The following is a 23,198-nucleotide window of genomic DNA, read 5'->3' as shown; positions in this document are numbered from 1 at the left end:
TTAGAGTTAGTAGATAGGATGAGTGGGAATAATAATAATGGAAAATAGACAATAGGAATGGAATAGTTAAAGCCAACGGCATAGCAAGGAGGGGAAGGGTGTGCCCCCCCAAGACCTCTGATAAGAGGGAGGAGGGTTTCCTCCTGTTGCAGAGGCTTCCTCTGCAGCACCCAGTTTTGGAGGCAACCCTGTTCAACTTTCTTTTATAGGTATGGAAGAAAGACTATAAGTATAAAATAAGGATGCACGGAGGGAATCCAGCAAAAGAAGTATAGAAGTCTTAAATAACTTAAAGAAAAATGTAATAATGTTTAGATCATGAATTAGAGAAAGTTGTATGGTGGTTTGGGCAAGCGGGTAAAGAAAGGGAATAAGATAACAAGGATAGAGAGTACTTATATGCTTTCAATGTTTAATTTGATTCTTAGAAAGAGGAGAATATGAAAAATGAAATGTTAGGATATGCATAAAAATATCTGGATATATATATACACACACTTTAAAAAATCAATTAAAAAAAAGATGGGAAACCTAGATCTCAATTCCATCCAGGAGGATTCAGTCCAGGAGGATGCAAAGAATAAATGGACATAACATAAGTCTGAAATTAGAAACCACAACATTCAGTTGCTGACCTAAGAGTAGCAGTGCTCTTACAAAGGAATTTCTAAGGGACATTAGAAAGAAGGACTGCTGAATTGCAGTTGGTAATGAAACTCAAGACAATGCATCCTCCTGGACTGAACTGAGACCTAGTTTTCCTGTCTCATTACCAATGTGTGCTATTATCATTTGGCATCTGCAGTCACTCCACTCTCCAAGCTATAAAGACTATTCCATGTGTTCTAATTCCTAATCAGGGTATTTTTGAAAGAAAATAAATCCAGATAGGAACAGAGAAATCCATTTTTTTAAAAGCCAACTTTTCAGAATAAGACAAAATAATTTTCTCAATCTACATTGTGCTTGTCAGAAAAATCCACCCACCCAAGAAGTGTGCTTGCACACAAAAAGCTTATACCTGGAATAAACATTGTTGGTCTTAAAGCTGCCATGGGACTCCAATTTTGTTTTCTTTCTCTCTCTTTCCTCCCCCCTCCATTCCCTCCCAAAAGAGGAGGAGCAGTCCTGGAGAAGGAAGCAGAAGTGGTGTGTGTGTGTGTGTGTGTGTGTGTGTGTGTGTGTGTGTGAGTGAGAAAAAGGCTTGTTTTTGTATCTCTCCAGCACAAAGCAGCCACGAAGCTCTCTCTATCTCTATCTGTGTGTGTGTGAGAGAGAGTGTGTGTGTGAGGGCAGGGAGGGAGGCAAGAGGAAGCAGTAAGCAAAGAGCCACTGAAGGACCTGGGGGAAAAGGAAGCTAGGGTGCAGCTGCAGCAGCAGCCATGGAAAAGGAAGCAGGAGAAGGAAGTTGCTTGGGGGCCAGTTCTGAGCCCTGCATGCACATTTGACACCGCTGAGCTAGACTGACCACAGTATCGCATGGGTCCTTGACCACAGAGAGAACAACACATGAAGCTGCCTTATCCTGTGTTGAACCCTGGGTCTGTCTAGGTCAGCAGTGTCTGCTTTGACTGGCAGTAGCTCTCCAGGATCTCAGGAAGAGGTCTTTCACATCCCCTCTAACTTAATTCTTTTAACTTTAGAGTTGTTTCTATGCAAATGAGAGAAGCCTCCAACCCAAAATGGGAGAGTTGGAATGCTTGCTTATAAGGGAAAACAGATATAGTGAGCATAACAGAAACCTGGTGGAAGGGAGAGAATCAGTGGGATACGGTCATCTCTGAATACAAACTCGGTATTCAGAAAGGGCATACTGGAGGAGGTGTTGCTATGTACATCAAGGAGGGCATAGAGTCTAGAGGGCCAACTCCTCCACTTTGAAAGTGTCAGTAGACACATAGACAGAAATGAGCTGGTAGACATTGTTTATTTGGATTTCCAAAAGGCTTTTAACAAAGCTCCTCACCAAAGTGTTCTAAGCAAACTGGATTAGAAATCAGCTTTAAAAAAGGAAGCAGAGAGTAGGAATAAATGGTCAGTTCATGCAATGGAGGGATTTGAGCTGCAGGGCCCTACAAAGATCTGTATTGGGAACGGTGCTTTTCAAACTTGTTCATAAGTGACCTGGAGTTAGGGGTGAGAAATAAGGAGGCCAAGTTTGCAGATTACACCAAGTTATTTATGATGATTAAGGGGAAAAATGGATTATGAAGAGTTCCAAATGTATCTTTCCCAGCTGGGGGAACGGGCATAAAAATGGCAAATGAGATTCAATGTGAGCAAGTGTAGAGTGATGCACAGTAGGGAAATAATACCAACTTCACATATATGCTGATGCAATCTGAGCTGGCAGCAGCAAACTAAGAAAGGGACCTTGGGGTGGTAGAGGATAGTTTGATGAAAATGTCAATCCAGTGTGCAGCTGCTGTGAAAAGGAAAAATTCCATGCTGGACACAATTAGAACAGAAATAAGGAATAAAACTGCCGCAATACTGCCCTGGTACAAATCTATGGTGAGACCATGCTTGGAATATTGTGTACAGTTCTGGTCACCACGCCTGGAAAAGAATATTTTACAGCTTGAAAAGGTGCAGAAAAGAGCAACCAAAATGATCAGGGGGTAGAGCAGCTGTCCTATGAGGATTGTTTAAAATGCTCTGGGCTTTTTAGCCTAGAAAAGAGGCAAGCAAGAGGAGATGTGATGCGATGGAACAGGCCTGCTCAACTTGTAGACCCTGTTCTGCCCACCCTCTCCTTTGGGTTGCCACATCCAGGAAGGAGCTATTTCACTTCCTTCCACTAGGGTACTTGCTGTCACCACTGTCCTGTTGGGGATTGCCTGCTAGGAGGGACATACTCCTCACTCCCCTTTACCCCCTTTACCCCACAGAGGCTCTTCCTCTAGGCCTCTCACTCCCACAGCTAGGTTACCACAGGGGCCAAATTCCTTGTTTTGAGAGGTGTATAAAATTATGCACAGAGATAGTAGATTCCCCCATTTCCCACCAATTGCCAGGGTGTTCCTGGCAGTCCTAACCTTTCCAACTAATCTCCAGACAACAGAGATCAGTTTCAGAGGGTGGAATCTATAGCATCACTTCTGAACTCTTTTCCTTCCCCAAACTCTTCCTTCTCCAGGCACTATCCCCAAATCTCCAGGAATTTCCAAACTGGAATTGGCAACTCTACCTCCTCTTCTATCACTTGATTCACCTGGGATCCGTGCTGGCATAGTTCATCTTGCTCTCTCTGAGTACAAGCTCAAACTTCCAAGTGTAGTAATGTAAACTCTGGCTGAACCAAATTACCACAGAAGGGCAAGTGGAGATCCATTCTCTGTTCTCCTGGCCCAGCCTCTGAAGTGGAGGTGAACAGTGCAGCCTGAGGTGGTTCACTTCAGCAGCAGATCGATTTGTGGTTCTGCTGACTGTGAAGCTTAGAACCAGGGAGGATTGTGAGGCATTCCAAAGAGATCTGTCGAGGATGGGCGAGTGGGCGTCAATGTGGCAAATGGGGTTCAATGTGGCCAAGTGCAAAGTGATGCACATTGGAGCCAAAATTCGTAACTCTAAATACATGTTGATGGGGTCCAAACTGGCAGAGACTGACCAAGAGAGAGATCTTGGAGTCGTAGTATATAACTCACTGAAAATGTCGAGACAGTGTGCGACTGCAATAAAAAAGGCCAACGATAGGCTGGGGATTATTAGGAAGGGAACTGAAAACAAATCAGCCAGTATCATAATGCCCCTGTATGGTGTGACATCATTTGGAATACTGTATACTATTCTGGTGACCACACCTCAGAAAGGATATTATAGCATTGGAAAAAGTGCAGAAAAGGGCAACTAGAAAGATAAAAGGGCTGGAACACTTTCCTTATGAAGAAAGGTTAAAGTGCTTGGGGCTCTTTAGTTTGGAGAAATGATGACTGAGGGGTGACATGATCGAGGTTTACAAGATTATGCATGGGATAGAGCAGGTAGAGAAAGAAGTATCTTTCTCCCTTTCTCACAATACAAGAACTCGTGGGCACTCAATGAAATTGCTGAGCAGTTGGATTAGAACAGATAACAGGAAGTACTTCTTCACCCAAAGAGTGATTAACACATGGAATTCACTGCCACAGGAGGTGGTGGCGTCTACAAGCACTGACAGTTTCAAGAGGGAATTGGATAAACATATGAAGCAGAGGTCCATCAGTGGCTGTTAGCCACAAGGTATAGATAGGAACTCTCAGTCTGGGGCAAGTGATGCTCTGTATTCTTGGTGCTGGGGGGGAGAACAGTGGGAGGGGTTCTAGTGTCTTGGCCCCACTGGTGGACCTCCTGATGGCACCTAGTATTTTTGGCCACTGTGTGACAGAATGTTGGACTGGATGGGCCATTGGCTTGATCCAACATTGGCTTCTCTTATGTTCTTATGAAAGCACTTGTAGGACACTACTGCATAGCTGTGATAGGGTGATTGTGCTTTAAAAAAAAAAAAAAAAAAACTTTAGATGCCACCCCCAACACATCACAAGTGATGTTTCACTCCGATTTAGAAAAGTGCATTTTTAAATTGTAGCTGCAGAATAAATACACTGGAGGAAAAAGAATGGCGTGTAAAGCAGGCACAGAATCTGAAGTCAAGGTTAAACACTTACTGCTCTAAAAATCTGCAGTGAGATGTGTATGTTCCTCTTGAAACAAGAATGTTCACTAGGACCCTCTCTTATGAGAAGTCACATGAGAAGGAGCTCTCCAGCTGAAAAGAGCAGCATCTTTTTCAGTAACCTTTTTTCCTACAGACAGGTTTTCAGGTAGAGCTACATTGAAAAGGAGTGTTCCAACACTGTTTATGTGTAATTGGCAGATGCACCTGAGATCACAGGTTAATAAACAAAAACTGCATCTACAGTCACTTCAAGCAGTGAATAATCAAAGTTTAAAAACCTCTCAAACCCTCAAATTATACACCAAGGAACCCCACATTCTGCACTAACCTTTTGTACATCAGAACAAATCACATGTGTCTGCATCAACTTACATAGCTTTCAGTTTTAATATTAATTTACATAACTTTAAATTTTGATATCAGGGACTGTATGGACTACAAACTCTTAGCAAACAGCAGAGCGTGTAGGTTAAAAAAAGAGAGGGGGCATGTCAGAGGGCAGTAGGGTTAGATAGGAACAAAGAGCCATCCTGCTTCCTCTTGCCAACGGGATGTCACACCCAAGAATTTTCACCATCTGGAAAGATTTCTCAACACAATGCAGATTAGACAGATCTTTTAAAAATAAGCAAATTTGAGATTATTAGGAATAATTCGCAGGTCCATGACCCATGTGCAAACTCAAGAGACACGACAACCATAATAATGGTAAACCAGTTGCCTGAATGCTTTGTAAATGTACTGATTCTGAGTGCAAATGAAGCCACCACTTCTCTTAGCCTGCTGAGGTGCATAATTTAGGTCTCCAATGCATGTCCACTGGTCTTCATACCTTTTAGAGACACACCACTTGGAATGATCATAATACGAGGAGAAGGAAGAATTCCATGGTGTCTGGATTAGATTTGTATTATAGACATGATAAGGAAGAGAGCAGTTTGAGAAGAATTCACGTCCCTTACGCTGCCAGGATTCTACTAACAAATCTGTTTTCAGTTCTGGAGCCATCCAGGTTAAGTAGATATCTGGCAAATAGAAAAAGTGAAAAATTGTTATTGGCTTGGCTTGTGAAATTCATTTCATTTTCAATTTTGAGTGCCCCTTCCTTATTTCTTCTCAATTTTTTGCTTTTAAAATCTTGATTGCATTAAAAAAATTGATGGGTTGGAGAATAGCTGTTGTTTTGTTCGAAATAACTGGACTGTCACTATGTAGTTAGCTATTTGTTTTTAGACAATGTATTAGGAGATGGCCAGCTGGTGCCTGTGTCACAATTTGGTCTAGTTCCTGTGACTCAATACTGTATCACTTCATAGGTGTTCTGCAAGGCTTGGGATGCAGGAGAGATGATGCAAGTATGAAAGCACATTACTTCAGTTTCTGACAGTTGCACTGCAAAGTGCCATTGTTTCCTTTTCCAACCCGCCTAAATAAGGCTTCCCTTCCCCTAGAAATCATTCTCTGCTTCTTCAAACCCATGTCTAAGAACAGCCAGGCTTATACTAGTGGGGAGGGTGACTACAAGACACTTCCATCCATAGAAGTTGGTTGGGAAGGTGAAGCCACAGTACTTTTGCCTTTATTTCACCTGCCCCAAGACAGTGCAGTTGAACAGGCTCTTGGCCATGACATACTTTGGCTAGGGATGGTGGTCCAGCTCCCAAACTGTGGAATTTGGCTGCTTCTGCTCTAAAGTGTAGCATTCATAGCACAAGAGGAACACAACACAAGAGGAAATGCTTCATATTCAAGAAGGATGCCTGAAGATAATAATAGCCATGTCTCTTCCAGTCTTTCCCCCCACATTGTGCTTCTCAGCATAGTTTGGTACAAGCAAAAAAACTTTCAGCATTATTTTTGACGTAAACATTCCTTTTCTAGGCAGGATATTGTAACTTCTTACAGAAGCATTTTCTTTTGATGACATAATTTGACCCTTTAAAGGAAACTTCACATAATGCATACGTGCCAAATGAAGATAAATTTCTGATCTAAAATACAGCCAAGAAATACCAGTTCATAGTGGGAGCCCCTTGGCAAATGAATGGAGGTCAGACAATAGCAGGGTATGTTTATCTGTTGCATGAACACACGCTTATGCTAATACAGCTCTTGGGATCTTCCATCCTACAGGGCTTTTACACAACCAGACTGAGGGTTTCTGCCTCCTCGTGTTAAAATGTACTGTATACATACATGTAGACTTTGGGAAGAGGAGAAAGTGAATAAATTCTGATGTTGTACAGAATCCCACAGTCTTGTGACCACTCACACAAGGTTCATATGATGAACATCCGTCTGGCATGTTTCTCCCCACCCTCCTGAAACCTTTACGGAATACTTAGGCTAACAGAACCTTCCAATAACACAGAAAAACGTTTCCCACTTAGAATCACTTTTTGTTATTAAAATATAACACTGTTCTGAAAAAAAATAAATCTCTGAGGAGCTGAACATCTTATTGAGGAGTACTCCAGTTCCATTGAAATCAGTTCTAATGCTTCTACCTTTACTGGATTGCAGTCTTGTCTTTATTAAGGATATCTAAATGTGTTGCTCCCCTAGTTTGGTGTATAACTTTCCTGCCTTCAGTCCCCCTAAAAATAGCCTTTCTGTTTCCCCACCAAAGTTATCCCTTCCCAGTCTTACCCTCATTATAACTGTGTGTTTTAGCAAAGTTCAGGAGACTTTCGCCTTGGGCTGATTGGAGTTTGGTGAGGCACTGCTTCTGAGGGATTGGGGGCAGCTTTGATCCTGCACACAGCATTTGCAGATTTAACAGCTCTGGGCAAAAGATCTTTGGGACGGAGCAATTGTAGATATTAGGATTGTAGCATAACAGTTGTTTGTCTGAACGAAATGAAAAAGAGGTTAGCCAAGGCTGTGTTAAAGAAGATGTTAAATGCTGCCTAAACCTTGAAGAATGCATGTAAGTGGCCATTGTACAGATCAACTGGATGCATACCCTTATGACTCTCCAAGTTTCATGACACTGCTGTTTTCGTCCACTGATTCCCTGTTCCTCTGCACTGGCTATTCAAGACCAGCAGCCATGTTGGCACGGGCTGTTCCTATGACATGCTGTCCATGTTGTTTTTGGCAACTATATTTCCCACAAATTTCACAGTTTAGTGATCACAGCCAAACTAGGAGTACTTAGGACCCTCTGAGATGCTACTCCTTGTTTCAAAGTGACACATTTGTCTTCCACCAAACCCATGATCCACTGACCACGAGGCCCGGTCCTATGCGTAAATCCCTTCAATCAGTAAGGCATACTCACAGGTAAGTTTGCCAAAAACATCAGCCTTGATGTTTGAAAAGCATGTCCTAGACAGTCCCAAAATATTCTGCATGGTTTATGCAGGCGATAATATCTGCAAAGCTCATGCTGTTGCCCTATCGTGTGGAGGGATTTTCTTATGGCTGCTGGCACTGGTTTGGAGAGTCTCTATGGGATTAGGCTGGCACATTTGGTAAGAGGGTTATATAAAGTATATATATAATTTTGGGCAGCATCTATATTATGAAGTGGCCCAAGACATACTTGAATAATTTCTTATCAAGGAGAATCTCAACATCCACATCAGAGCAAGGCAGCAAAGCGTGGCATTATCCCAGTACCACAGCCAAGGCCAAAAGAAAAATGCTTGAAATACTTATGCAGCATCATCAATATTTCCAACGCCAACATCATATTTTTAGGTAGCAGAATTTTTTTAGGGCCAAGGTAAGTATTGCAAATTCCTAAGCATCACAAGGGCCACTTGAAACTCCTCTCAGTCACTCTCCCACTATTTGTATGCAACATGTGAAAAATAGAAAGGCAGTTTTAAGAGTGGCATTGATGGCCATTCAGAGGGGTTGATTTACAGTCATATTTTAGTGATTTACAATGCACCCGTGAACTCAGTGGCATGATTTAAATGTAACCCATTCATGTCAGTGGCTTGCCATTTGCCATGTGTCTGGAAATGGCGTGCAAAATCAGATTAGTTTCAGATTGTGAGGGCTTGAAAAGTGGCCCTAGGTGCCCATTTCCAGGAGTTTCATGCTACCAACTGTGATTTCAGCTGTTTGATCAGGTAAAACCAAACACCAGTCATATAAGTGACGATAAATAAAAAACAGTCCCATGAGGTAAATTTGTACATGTATAAGAAAGCTTTCCCAGAGTGACATATAATTACCTATTTTTGCAAACTGATCATATCGGAATGTTAAACAAATTGCTGTCTGCCCATTTTTCTGTCCAGTGTGGGGATATTGATAACCCTTCTGAGGAAATGGAGGAAACTCAGGAATACTGTGAATTACCCAGAAACCTTGGGATTTGTCCAAAAGCAGAAACCCTGTTGCACATAGAAGAAAACATTAAAAGAAGAGTGAGAAATGGTTCAATGTAATATGGAAGGGGAGTACAATCATACCCAATGGATAATATTGTTTCCTACATTCCTTAATGCCAATCATTTGTTATCTGGACACAATTTATAATGTTTTTCTTTGGTAAGGATCCTCCGTCTATTTATTCCTCAGGCTATCAAATTATGAATTAATCTTTATTATGTAGGTAGCTTACAATGTTCATTAGGCGAAAAATGAAGATACAAAAAGTTAGATTATTTTTGCCCTATGCCAGTCCAGAAGCCTACAGTGAAGCAAAGCATACAACTTCAATTTTCATAATATCTAAGTTTTCATATGCAAAGTTTTGTTTACAAATTGACACAAGGAAAATTACAAATGGATTACTCAACCTACCTCTTGTGGACAGCCAATATTCTGATGTGCCACAGAGATTCCAATTGACAACAATCATGAAAGGAGTTCATGAACATGTCTTTTTTTAAAATGTCCTCTGTGGTCATTGCTGATTTTTGGAAAGACATTACGGGATTTTTTTTAAGAACACCAAAGTCACAGGTCTCTCAGTTTTGGATTTATTCCCGTTAAATAATTTAAAGGTCTGGGTTATAGAAAAACAGTTTATGACCATTCTTATAATCATACTCCTTTTATCAGTCCACGATGATCTCATGCATGTCCTTCTCTATGGAATACTCTTCCAACCGTGCCTAGGAAATGAATACTACATGATTTTTAAATATGGTTGTGGGAATGGGTGTGGCTGACTGACTGGTCCAGGCTCAGTGTGGGGGCCCAGTGCAGGCTGGGAGGAAGTTGGCCTTCCATGCTGGTACTTCCTCAATGAAGAGATGATCAGCCTAGGTCATTTCACTCACACTTTACTGGTATGACTTTAGTCCAGTCTTACAGGGAGAGTTCCATCACTTCCCTCTGGTTGGGTTTGCCTTCTCGCTGGCCTCCGTTCTCAACCCCTCCAGATTCCACTTTACCACAGCCTCAAGGGACTGCCTCAGCATTGGAGCCTGCCCCTTATTCCAGTCTCTATGTGCTTAACGCAGCACCCCCACACTCCAAGTAGCACCCCTTCCCTGCCAAGTGCAGCTAAGACAGCCAACCTGTTCTGTCCTACAGCATCACCCTCTAGCCAACCCTGATCCCCTGGATGGTCCATGGTTCTCAGCCTCTCTGTGACCCTCCTGCTTTCATCCTTGGTGGGACTATAGAGACTTCCTGTGCGGGAGAGCCAGGGCCCCCATTTTCCTCTGCCACAATGGTGAAATATGGGTTCAGTGACCTCTGAAAGTGCAGCCACCATATAATTTTTTCAGCACAGATAGCCCCTTGCTACATTTTTACTTAGTGCAGGGGTGGCCAAACTTGTATAACGTTAACAGCTACACAGAATAAACGTCAGATGTTTGAGAGCCGCAAGACATGACCAAATATTACACACACGTTTTAATTGAAAAATATGCAAATTTGCTTTTATTAACATTAAATTAGATGGTGTGAAAGAGCTGCATGTGGCTCCCAAGCTGCAGTTTGGCCACCCCTGACTTAGTGCCACCAAAAGCTTCTAAGCACATGACAGTGCAATATTAAAAATGTGCGGGTGCAGACTATAACTGAAGCATTTACTTAAATCCTCATATTCCAGTCAGGATGTTGAGTAAATTTCTTTGTTCTTTTGGATTTTTCAGAGGCATTAAGGTAATACCTTCCCGTATGTAATAATGCACATAAAGTATTTGTGTGGTTTGAGGCAGGCACATGGGCTCAAAACCTAAAGACGTTTATGAATGAGTTCAATAAATATTGAACAATGATCCATAGCAAGTTGAATTATAAGCAAACCACATTCAAGTTTACATGGGTATATGTTAAGTGTTCAATAAATCACACTGGTCATTCTTTGAAGTCTAGTTTATTAACAGCTTTAAAAGGGACTTGGATGCATAGAAAAGAGGCTCCTCTATAGAGGAAGTGTTCAAAACAAATTACCTTTAGTATGTCCATGTTTCCAGCTGTAATTCATTTTGCCTGGCGGAGCATCATTATATATCACATATGCAGTGCTATTTTTCTAACAACAAAATATTTTAAAATGGTGTGTTGAGTTTTAGAAGGAAACAACATGCTCCTCAACTACCTCCTTGTATAAGAAAAACAACAGAGCCTTCTATCACTAGTTTTAAGCTAAAATCATCTTATATTCAACACTGATATACTGGTAATGTTGAATGTTACCAACAAATGAAACAAATTAAAAGTTCTACTTTGTATATTTTGTTCCCAAGCTTGTTTGTATGTTTTGTTCCCATTCCCAAGCAGAATGAAACCCTATTGAAGTCAATGGATTTAGAAGGGTATAACCAGGGCTATTTTTGGGCAGGAACGCACAGGAATGGAGTTCCGGCTGGCTTCCAAGTTGGCCACGCCCAGCAGGAACTCATTAGCATAATAGGCCACACCTAACAGCAGAAACTCATTTGGATTGGCTACATTAGGGGTGTGTGGCCTGAAATGCAAAGGAGTTCCTGCTACAGGAAAAGCCCTGGGTTTTGACAACAAACAAGGTAAACAGAATAAGAAGCAAAAGGTGGGTGTGGCTGGATGAGCACACTTCTGGTAACAGGGGTGTGTGGCCTAATAGGCAAATGAGTTTCTGCTGTTGAGTGTGGCCTATTATGCTAATGAGTTCCTGCTGTGCTTTTTCTACAAAAAAAGCCCTGGGTATAACTCTACTTGTGATTGCCCAGCCAAACTTCTTGTTCATCTAAAATGAAAGTAAAAATGCAGATTTTTTAAACTAGTGGCTTCCAGCCTGCATTCTGAGAAACCATGAGGTTCTTCAGAAGCTTATCAGGAATTTCTCAATCAGTAATGGTGGACAAACTTTCCTTAAGGATCTCTTGCCCTCTCTGTTCTCCTATAATGCATTACCACACAAAAGTGTTACAACACAAGTTAACAATGAGGCCCAACAGAATTTTTCATCAGTCTATGTGAAATGGCTTTCTGTCTTAGAACTAGGGTTACCAACCTTCAGGTGGTGGCTGGAAATCTCCTGGGATAACAACTGATCTCCAGGCAACAGAGATCAGTTCACCTGGAGAAAATGACCCTTTGGAAAATGGACTCTGTGGCATTATACCATTGAAGTCCCTCCCTTCCCAAACCCCCACCCTCCTTAGACTCCAACACCAAAATCTCCAGATAATTTCCAACCCGGAGCTGGCAACCCTACTTTTGAATAGTACTGGGCACAACACAGACTGAGGTCAACCAATGGATCACTGATGAATTTCTGATGGGCTACTAAAGCTATGGTGGTTGCTGGAACTCTTGCAAAGAATGCCTATTAGGATGGCTGTAAATCACATACAGCAAGACATATCTTGAACACTATGCAAAAGAAATTCCCAGGTTTGTAAGTTTGAGGCAAACCATGCCGTTTGAGTTTGTTATTTTGAGCAGTGAGATAAATCTTCAACCACCAGACATGTTTGACTGCCCAAGTTTGAGAGGAAGATAGATATTATTCCTTTATGACATCTCAAATGGATTCTTTGTTTTATCATCTTTGTATCTTTTGTGACATGGACTGTGATCTTTTGTGTTGTAATTGCCTATTTTGTTTGCCGTCCCTGAGGAGGTAAGACTCAGATAAATTTTTCCTTGTGATCATTGTTAGTATTTTTCATCCCTAGATTTTTGGATCCCGTTGCCACAGCCATATACAAAGATGAAAGAAGAGAAAGATAGATGAATACAGAATTATAGAAGAGAGATTATGCAGTATTTCTTCTATATGGCACATTAGTGGAAATGACTAATTATATTAATTTTATTTACAAAACTGTAACATCTTCTGAAATAAAAGCTCTGTCTGCTAAGCTTATATTCTGCAGTGCAAACCTGTTGGTGAAAGAAAATCATCCCAGCCTGCCAAGCATCTATAGGTACAGGTGCTGATTAAAATAAAGTTAATCATGTAATTTTGACAAGTTCAGAAACTTTGAACCCTGCTAGGAAATGGTTGATTTCTTTAGAAAGAGAGAGAGAAAAGGAGAAAGAAAGAAAGAAAGAAAGAAAGAAAGAAAGAAAGAAAGAAAGAAAGAAAGAAAGAAAGAAAGAGGCAGGCATGGAAACATTAATTCTGGATGGAGTGGGGTATGTGATATGAAGACTCAGTCTGCATATTAGCCAACGGCACCAACAGTAGAGGAAGACTCTGTTCAAGCCTTAATGATTTCTAAAGGAGAGATTAATATTTCTTCATCCAGTTTGCTGTACAGAGGGAAAGCCAAATCAATACAGGATAAAGCCACCCTATTCACAGCTCTTGAAAGTAGAAAGAATTTTAAAAACCACTTCAGAAAAGACATACATTCTAATCAACTGAAAAAACAGGCATCTAAAAATAGTTGTTGAAAAAAACATAAAACCAAATATCATGCTAGCATAAACGACTCATATGAACTCAAATTCTAAAAAGAGAACCCAGAGAGGGGTGACTTCAAAAAGCTCTGCAATACACAGAGTGGACTTACTCTCTCAGGAGAATAGGTTTGTGGCATCCCCTAGGCCATCCTGATACGCCAGAGTACACTTGCTGAAGTGTGCAGCTGTATTTCATGATAGGGGCTGTAAATTATGTCTAGGCTTGGATCAGCTCAGTGGTCCATACCCTGTGGCATATAAAATGCCTTCCTACTCTATCTGATGCTAGGAAAAGTTGAAGGCAGTAGGAAAAGTGGAAAACCCAACATGAGGTGGATTAACTCAAGAAAGGAAGCCACAGCCTTCAGTTTGCAAGACCTGAACAAGGTTGTTAATGACAGGATGTTTTGGAGGTCATTAATTCACAGGGTCACCATAAAGTGGAAGTGACTTGCTAGCACACTCTATCTCATGGGTGTTAAACCTAACAGCACAGCTTGCATTCTTTATTACTGAAAGAGAGCAAAAGTACAGCAGCACCTTAATGACTAACAAAATTTGTGGCAGGGCATGAGCTTTCATGAATCACTGCTCACTTTTTCAGATACAGCTGGAATGTGAGCCCATCTGTCCTTATATCTTGGAGAGAGAAGTGATTTCAGATGCCAAATGACAATAGCAGGCATTGGTAATGAGTGAAGAAACGTAGGTCTCAGTTCAGTCCAGGAGTCTGCATTGTCTTGAGCTTTCATGATCAGTTGCAATTCAGCAGTCTCTCTTTCTAATCTCCCTTTGTAAGAAATCTTCTAATCTTCCTTTGTAAGAAAACTGCTACTCTTAGGTCAGCAACTGAATGCCCTGGAAGGTTAAAATGTTCCCCCACTGGTTTTTGAATGTTGTGGTTTCTCATAGTAGTAGAAAGAGTCTAGTAACACCTTTAAAGACTAACAAAATTGTGGTACGGTATGTGCTTTTGTGAGTCACCGCTTACTTCTTCAGACTTATTTCCATTTATTCTTTGGATCCTCCTGGACTGAATCCTCCTGTACCAAATTAAGACCTAGGTTTCCGGTTTCTCATAGTAGTAGAAAGAGTCTAGTAACACCTTTAAAGACTAACAAAATTGTGGTACGGTATGTGCTTTTGTGAGTCACCGCTTACTTCTTCAGACTTATTTCCATTTATTCTTTGGATCCTCCTGGACTGAATCCTCCTGTACCAAATTAAGACCTAGGTTTCCGGTCTCATTAGCAATGTTGATATCTCCACCCGTCTGCATATCACACCTAATCCAATCACACCTGCTATTGCCATTCAGCATCTGAAATCATTTTTATAAAGTTTATATTTCCAGTACCTTGTGTTACATTTTATGGCACACATGGTCCAGCCTGACATTTATGTCAGTGATATTTATGTCAGATCTGGCCCTCGTAAAAAAATGAGTTCGACACCTCTGCTCTATCTGAATATTTATTTATTTATTTATTTATTTATTTATTTATTTATTCAATTTATATTCCGCCGTCCCCACAAATAAAAAAAGGATTAACTCTTGGCTAGACATTGGCATTGGATACATCTTATATTATATTATTAGATGCATAATGTTACTTTAGATAACATCACTGTATTTAAATATGGTTATGAGGAGAAGACTGTTTGCAAGAAACCCAATTGTATGTTGGCAGTCTGTCCAATGATTCTATTTGCATAATCCTTGCTGATGATAATCAAAAGATGTCTAGAACAGTTCTACATTATTACCAGCAGTTGGCTCTACGTCTTAGAAAGTTACTAGGCTAGAAAATCAACATACATCTTGATATTAAAAAAGACAGACAGCATTTTCCCAGTATGGTTGAATTCTAAACCCTCCCAGAAGTAAACTACTTTTTTAAAAACAAGAGAATTTTGAAGGCAGAATTTTGTTTTGGAACTGTTGGCCAATCAGGCCTGAGGTTCAGGGCTTAGTGTCACTTGCAAATTGGGGAATAGCTGATGGGAAAATTGGTTGTGAAGTTGGCCTTTCCTGGTATGTTGTTAATTACGGACAAGAAATATCTGCAGACATTTAGCTGTTATGAATTTTTTTGGTAGTAATTAACAAAACACCTGGAAGGTTCAGCTTTAAAACTAGCTTCTTTATCAGTTTACTCAAATCTGCAAGTGGCACCAAACCCAGACCCCAAGTCTATTTGGCTGGAGAGACGCTTCAACTCTAAAATCACCCTTTAAAGTCTCGCCCGCCCCCCCAGAGGGTGCATGTAACAGAATTCATGCTACTATAACCTCTGTATTGGACTAGTGTAATACCCTAGTAACACATGCTGTACATGGGGCTTTCTTTGAAGGTGTCTCAGGAGTTTCAATCTGTACAAAACAAGGCAGCAAAAGTTCTGTCTGGGGCAGCCACTTAGAATATATAACTTGTGCCTCTGCAATTGCACTACTTACCTACCTGCTTTCAGGCCCCATTCAAAGTGCTGGTAATTACCTCTAAAGTCCTTCACAGCCTACAGCCCTCATACTTACTGAACCATATCTTCTGGTATACTCCCACATACCAGCTACTAGGGATGGGCACAAACCTTAAAAATCTGCTCAGGGTTCAGGGTGCCCCCAGAACTGAGCCAAAAGGCCCCCACTTGAACTGAGCCAGTCTGGTGAGTTTGGTTCCCCATTTCTCCTGCCTGCAGCTTGTGGGAGAAAGGGGAGGATCACCCAGGTGTCAAACATATGGCCCGCAGGCCGGATCCAGCGCCTGCAAGCCTCCAATTCAGCCCAAGAGCAACTGGCTGTGTGCTGCTTCCTGCTTCTAATATTACACCTCCTTTTGGCCAGTTTCTTCTATTTCCTGCTTCGTAGGAGAGCAAGAATGTCTTCCCTCGACTGGCTGAGGGCTCCTCACCCCTGGGAGGGGGGGGGAGGGAGTGAAAGAGCCAGAGAGGGTGGGGAAATGGCATCTTGTGGGACTTTTAAGAAGATCAGCAATGTTAGGTCAGCAACTGAATGTCCTGGAAGGTCATGGCCCGGCCCGGCCCGACAAAGTGACATTTATGTCAGATCCGACCCTCATAACAAATGAGTTCGAAATCTCTGATTTAAACCATCCATTTTGCTCCCCCCCCCATTTTTAAGTCGGGGGAGTGAAACCAGTGGGTTTAATGGCTCAATATTGACAGCAGGGTAGGTGCGCCCATCAGCTGTTAAGTTTCAGTGGTTGGCAGCCATTTCAACCTAACAGCTCAGCTACAGACCCCACACCACTCAGCTATTAGGTTTAAATGGCCCCAAACAGCTGAACCAGACAAAAGTCCAGTAAACATTTGGGGAAGGTGCCTTCCCTGAACATTGTTTTGGTGGCATCGAATCAGCCCAAGTTTGTGCTGAATTTTGTCTCATCAGCCAGTTTGTGCCCATCCCTACCAGCCATATTCTTCAGACAGCTGTTTCCTTGTGGTGCCCTCTCTTAGGCTCAACTATATGGCAATAGTTAGATCACATATTATTAACTATCCAAGCTGAAAATGAATAGCATGTATAGTATCATATTCTCGTGAATGCTTTGTTATAAAAACTTCATTCTGAGTTTTAAAAAATTTTCCAAGATTTTTTCATTTTATATACATTATCACTTGCCTTGGACTCATAAACTTGGTAGACTTGCTGTAACGTTTGTCCCAGAGCACTTTCTGTCAGGTTGATCAAATATTTACTTAGTTTCCAGGCTTGAGTGAGAGAATCCATAAACATGTACTCTAGCCCAGTTCCAGCAGCTTCATCTCTCATGTACTTTGGTAATTTATAAATAATATACCTGTTAAAAAATTAAAAATCGGCATCAAACTATATATTTTACAAATAATATGAAGAGCTTAAAGAGAAGAGGATATTGAACACACAAGATGGGTACTTTAACAACAAATTGTAAGTAGCTTATGATGTATCCAGTTTTAAGGTTTTTTAATGTAAATTTGGATCATAGTGTAGATGTACCAGTATACGTGTTCAAGTGGCACAGCACCAACCTACATAACATGTATCAATGGCAATATTATGTTATGAATTAGGAGGATGTTTCCAGTGTACAGCATTAATATCTACTCCAGTTGCGTCTTCAAGATAGAGGAAAGAATTATAATGGACAACACCTTGTGTAATATATTGGACAGCATCTGTGTTTGTAGTATTTACCTTTTTAAGCACAGATCCCACCACTACACTGAGCAAAGTCTGATGCTTTCCTTCTGCCTCAGGAGATTTCCTCCCATGGAAGAGGCACTTAAGTTGGAAGGAGGCTCCTTAGGCTGGAAGGACTTCCTTCAGCCTAAGGCTGGGGCCATGCCTTAGTCATTTTTGTTCCAGATGCCCAGATAATCAAAAGCACAATAATACTACTGGAAACAAGAGCCAACCAACATAGCTACAACGTTCTGGAAAAAGCATTGTCATCCGCCAACCACAATGGTATACACCAACAATGCCCGTCTTCTGGAAAGCACTGATCAACATGCAGCAACAGCAGAAGTGCTGATATGACACTTTAACCAGTTCTTATCCCCTCCCATAGACAATGCACAAGCAAATTGACAGGAGGATATAATCTGTATGTGTGTGTGTATGTGTGTCATCAAGTCACAGCTGACCTATGGCAACCTCATAGGGTTCTCAAGGCAAGAGACATTCAGAGGTGGTTGGCCATTGCCTGCCTCCGTGTCATGACCCTGGTATTCCTTGGAGGTCTCCCATCCAACTACTAGCCAGGACTGACCCTACTTAGCTTCTGAGATCTGACACGCTTAGGCTAGCCTGGGCTATCCAGTTCGGTGCAGCATCTAGCCTACCAAGCATAGATTAGCAGTTAGGAGCCTTGTGCATAGAACTCAAGAGTATCATCCCTCTAAGATGAAAGTTTGCAGTCCTTCTGTGTTCATAATACTGCACACAATGAGAATATTTTTGCTTACACCTCCAGTTGTGGTAGGCATAAGTATACCATGATGGTGCAGGGAAGTCACTGATCCCTGTGGAAAGTGCCTTCAGCCAGCTTCTCCAATCCTCTCCCCTTCATATCTTTCCATTCAGTTTCCTTCTTTTCCTTGGAATTCTTCCGTTGATGTGAGTCTTTCTTCAAACTCCTTTTACCAGTGCTCCTTCCAACATTGTGTTCTGCCACTGGAACAGGATGCACACTTGAATGCATTAACACTCAGATCCGCATTTCAGTTTGAAACCACACTGATGCTTCCTGTTTTGCCCCACTACTCTGTACCATTTTCGTAACTGCAATGCATTCAGATGAAACAGGAAGCATTAGGCCAGTTGCCAGAGTAGTGAGGGCACAGCTTCTCCTTCCCAGAAATAATTTCAAATCCTCCCTGAAAAAGTGCTAAAAATGAGGTGGAGTGTATTTCATAAGGCACAAAGTATACTCTTATTTCCAGTCACCTAGCCCCACTAACCATCAGCCCTCTGTGCATAATAGAGGAATGGCTCCCAAGGATATTGTAAATGTGCCTTTTCCATCCTTTCCTTCTTTTCTAGCTATCCTTCTTTTGTCAAAACAACAGTGTCTTAAAGACTAACAAATTTATTGTGGCATAGGCTTTTGTGAGTGAAAGCCTGCTTCTTCGGGTGCATTTAAAACAGTAGTCTGTGGCTCACAAAATCTTAAGCCACAAGAAATAGAGGTGCCACAAGACTCTTTATTGTTTCATCTGCAGTAGATTAACATGGCTACCACACTGGAATTTTCTTTTCTCTAATTTCAGATTGTCAGCTATTAGCAGGGATGTGTGCTTGATTTTGTACAGTTCTGCAGGTACCAATTAGTATAGCATACAGACAGTAATAGCCAGCTTTACTTGGAAGGCTCTGGAGAAAGTATGTTACCTTGAACACCCTACTGAAATTCCTAAGCTTTACAATGGGAATTGAAGCTGTAACCCTGTTCCCTTTAATGAGGCCATTTAATTAACACGCAGGAGATGCATTAAATCTGATTAATTTAGCATGATATAAATCTATGGTAACTGAACTTTTATCAAAACAACAAAGGCTAATACTTAAAGATTAATACATTTATTGTGGCATACGCTTTCACTAGCCAGCACTCACTGGTCAGATGCATGATCAACAGCTAGAGAGATATCTATCTATATCTATATTACAAGGAGAGGTGAGACAGCCCAGTTTCCCAGGAGGCAGGTGTGTTACATTACATTGTGAAGTACCAGTAAAACCAAGATCCAATGAAGATCCAGTTTTGATCTTTGTATTTGACAATGTAGTGTACCTATGTCCTGAGAAACCGGGCCTCCCGATCTTTCTTTCTTTGCAAAAGCCCCCTTTCTTCTGCTTATAGTGTGTGCATTTCTGCCTATTGATGTAATAATTCATGCATCTATTGAAGTTGGTTCTTGCTTATGTAAGCTCATGTCACGATCAGTTTCTTAGTCTTTAAGGTGTTATAGTACAACAAAACTCTTTGTTGTTTTGGCTGCAGAGGTTAACACAGCTGCAGCTCTGGAACTCATCTTTTATATTTTGAGTGGAACAGTCATTCACAAATTGATGAAAGACTTATTCATTTAATTAAGATATTTTTAATCCCACCTTTCCTTGTGGCTCAAGGCAGCATATATGTCACAGTCAAAACATTACAATTTAAAACCAAAGATGTGATGCGTAATGAATGCATTGGCTGTATCTGGATGTCTGTCTCTGTCTCTGTCGGTTTGAATCTCTCTTTGTAATTGGTTTTCACACTCTGGGTGTGGTTAAAAGTTCTCCCCACTTGCAGGGTTTATCCCAGTGTCACACACTCTCTGTATTTTTTTAATGTATATGTCATTCTCCACTTCAGCCAGTTGTTCCTGTACTTCTCCTGTTCGTGCGTGCCTACGTAGATCTGTCTGTGACTTTGTCTGTATTTCTGCTTTGCAGCATGCCTCAGGTTTTTAGCTTCCTGTTTTCTTTGTGTCTGGTCCCATCCTCTATCTCTGCTTGTGTGTGTATCCACTGGCTTTTCTGTGATACCTTGGGCTGCCCCCCCCCACCTCCACCATGCTGACAGTTGTTTACTTGGTGGGTTTTTTCCCCCCGTTCTGGACAGTGTTGCCTCAGCAAACTTGGCTTGGAGACTAAATACAGTGGGTTTTGTCCCCTGAGGGAATCAATCGTTGTCTGGTGAGGAGAGTGAAGACAGTAGCTGTGTTCAGCAGAGTGAAGCAAACAGCTTCTGAAGAAAGTTTTGGCAGGCGCTGCCTCTGTGGGCGGGACTCAGGCAATGCAGCCAGTGGATAGGGACAGCTTCTGAGTGACACATCATGGAGCCAACTGATTTAGAGGCATGTGGAATGTTCAGAAAGTGCCACCCCACTACTCAATTTATATATATATCTAATAGCCAAGTTGCCCCCTCCGTGCGGATATCTAAAAGTTGACTTCCGGATCCGGTTTCAACGAGGGAGGACGGACGCACACCACTCTCCCGGGACTTCTAACTTCTTTAAACTATTACAACGTTTCAAACTCTCCGAGAGACGAAGAGTGAGGCAAGGGAAGCTTCTGGGGCGAAACCAGTGGGGTGGCGACCCCCGGCTGAACCTCAGCTGTCCTACAGCAAGGAAGTTACATTCCAAGAAGGAGCGACGGCGGAGACGCCGAGGGCAATTGAGCCGAGGAGGAGGCAACAGAGTCATCAGATGGGAACAAGCGTTACCCGAAGCTAAGTACCTTACATTAATAGACTGTGGGGGAAATAATGGGCTGGCAACGTTATGTTACAAAACAATAGAAGGTGCTAAAAAATTCTGAGCCGAGGAAAGAAGCAAGCACAACAGGACTAAAAGAGCGGCTACTAAAATACTAGGCAGAGGGAGGAATAACTGGATGAAAAGGCTCAAAATAAGGGCTGAAATAAAAGGGGAAGTTAAAGCTTGAAACTACATAAACGCCTTTTCTTTTACCGCCTTTGTTGCAGGAGGACGTGGCAGAGGACGCTGTGGCTTTAAGACGCCCCGGTGAGCTGGGAGCCGGGTCCAGCTGGGTCCGGAGGAGAGGCGGAGCTGAGCGGCGCGGAGCAGGGCAGCTGAGATCGAGGCGGGCGAGCGTGGGAGCTGGGAGCCGGGCACAGCTGGGTTCGGAGAAGAGGTGGGGGCGGAGCTGAGCGGCGCAGAACGAGCCAGCTGAAACCGAAGTAGACGAGCATCGGAGTGACGGAGCGACGAGAAACAAGCAGTGAAGGGAGGGGTGCAGAGGAGTAGAGGAAAGAGGGACATCATAACTGAGGCGACGGGGAGAGAAAGGAGGGGCGAGGAGCATCAGAAAATAAGCCGGAACTGAACTATACAGCGGATAGGTTTAAGTGGCAGTGGAAGTATTTAAAGAGACATTATAGAGACATTAAATGGACATTTAAGAAGCTTTAAACATTTAAAGAGACATCAAACGGACACTAAAGAGATAAACACCTAAAGGGTATTTAAAGAGACATTATAAGGACATTTAAAGAGACAGACGCTCTAAACATTTAAAGAGACAATAAATGATCACTAAAGAGATAAATATCTAAAGGGCCAGAAATAGTGGAAAGAGGCACATAGAGAAAACATAGAGAACAAAAAGAGAACTTAGAAAACATACAAGAAGGGGCAACTAGAGATAAAACCAGAGACAAAAATTTATTAAATAGAACAGAAACCTCAAGTCTATACATACAAATTTATGGCTTCAGGAGGTAGTGCAAACAGGAAAGCATCAATTCCATCTCCTGGATTAGGGGGGGGGAAGTACACAACTAAGATTAACTAATATGGCAACACCCCAAGCAACGATGAAGGAAATTAATAAAACTATAGAAGAAAGTGTAAATAGAGCAGTGGCCCAGGCGGTGGCACTTGCCATGAAAAATGCATTTGAAGACAACTTACCTACCCTAATAAAAAGAGAAATGGAACCAGTTAGTGCCAAAATAGACAACTTAGCGACACAAATAAAAAATGAAACCGATGAACTGAAACAGCAAATACAGAATAATAGACAAGAAATACATGCAAACAGAAAAGAAATTATCAATCTTGCCACCAGACAGGGGAAAGTTAGAGAAAAAGTAAGAGAGATGGATCTAGATGCTCAAGATATTAAAAGCAAATGTGAGAGACTAGAGGACACAGTAATAAATTTAGAAATGGAGAAAGCATCTCTTATCATAAGGTGTCAGAACATAGTGGAAACAATAGACAAAGACTTAAAAGAAACCCTAGCCAACAACATCGCGGAACAACTTAAGGTAGCAACTAAAGAAGAAATAGAGGAAGGCATAGAAACGATATTCAGAAGGAACTCAGCGTATGCAAAAAAAACAAAGAAACCAAGAGAGGTACACATAAAATTCTATAGAAAAGATCTCAAAGAAAAAATAATGAAAGCAGCCAACGAGTCCCGAATGACAATACAAGGAGAAGAAATAACTTTCCTAAAAGATATTCCATGGCGTGTGAGAGAGAGAAGGGCGCCGTACAACACTTTGACCAACCTATTGAAAGAAAACAGAATTGTTTTCAGATGGTTAATACCTGAAGGGGTGCTTTTCACTCATAAAGGGCAAAGACATAGAATAGACTCAACATTTAAAGTAGGATATTTTCTGGAAAAATATGGCGAGGAACTGGGTCTACGAATGGAAGAGTCACAAGAGGAAGAAGAAGATAAGGTAGAG

General features: G+C 41.6%; 2 protein-coding genes across 2 annotated transcripts in view; one reads left to right on the top strand and one right to left on the bottom strand.

The window, feature by feature from the left end:
- Nucleotides 1–23,198, top strand: part of LOC107117302 (uricase-like) — a 71,995-nt gene that overhangs the window by 5,702 nt on the left and 43,095 nt on the right. The window lies entirely within an intron of this gene.
- The window catches only part of DNASE2B (deoxyribonuclease II beta), a 32,412-nt gene continuing 14,300 nt past the window's right edge, over nt 5,087–23,198 (bottom strand). The window contains exons 2-6 of the mRNA XM_015419396.1: nt 17,117–17,294; nt 11,033–11,114; nt 8,851–9,012; nt 7,310–7,510; nt 5,087–5,685 (exon numbers count right to left, since the gene is read on the bottom strand). Coding sequence (XP_015274882.1) covers nt 5,342–5,685; nt 7,310–7,510; nt 8,851–9,012; nt 11,033–11,114; nt 17,117–17,294 — 967 coding nt within the window. The 3' untranslated portion in view covers nt 5,087–5,341. The remainder of the gene's footprint in view (nt 5,686–7,309; nt 7,511–8,850; nt 9,013–11,032; nt 11,115–17,116; nt 17,295–23,198) is intronic.

The sequence above is a fragment of the Gekko japonicus genome, unplaced genomic scaffold (assembly GCF_001447785.1).
Source record: "Gekko japonicus isolate JY-2015 unplaced genomic scaffold, Gekko_japonicus_V1.1 scaffold494, whole genome shotgun sequence".
NCBI classification, from domain to species: Eukaryota; Metazoa; Chordata; class Lepidosauria; order Squamata; family Gekkonidae; genus Gekko; species Gekko japonicus.
The sequence above is the reverse complement of the archived record's forward strand: the minus strand, read 5'-3'. Positions and strand labels throughout refer to the sequence as shown.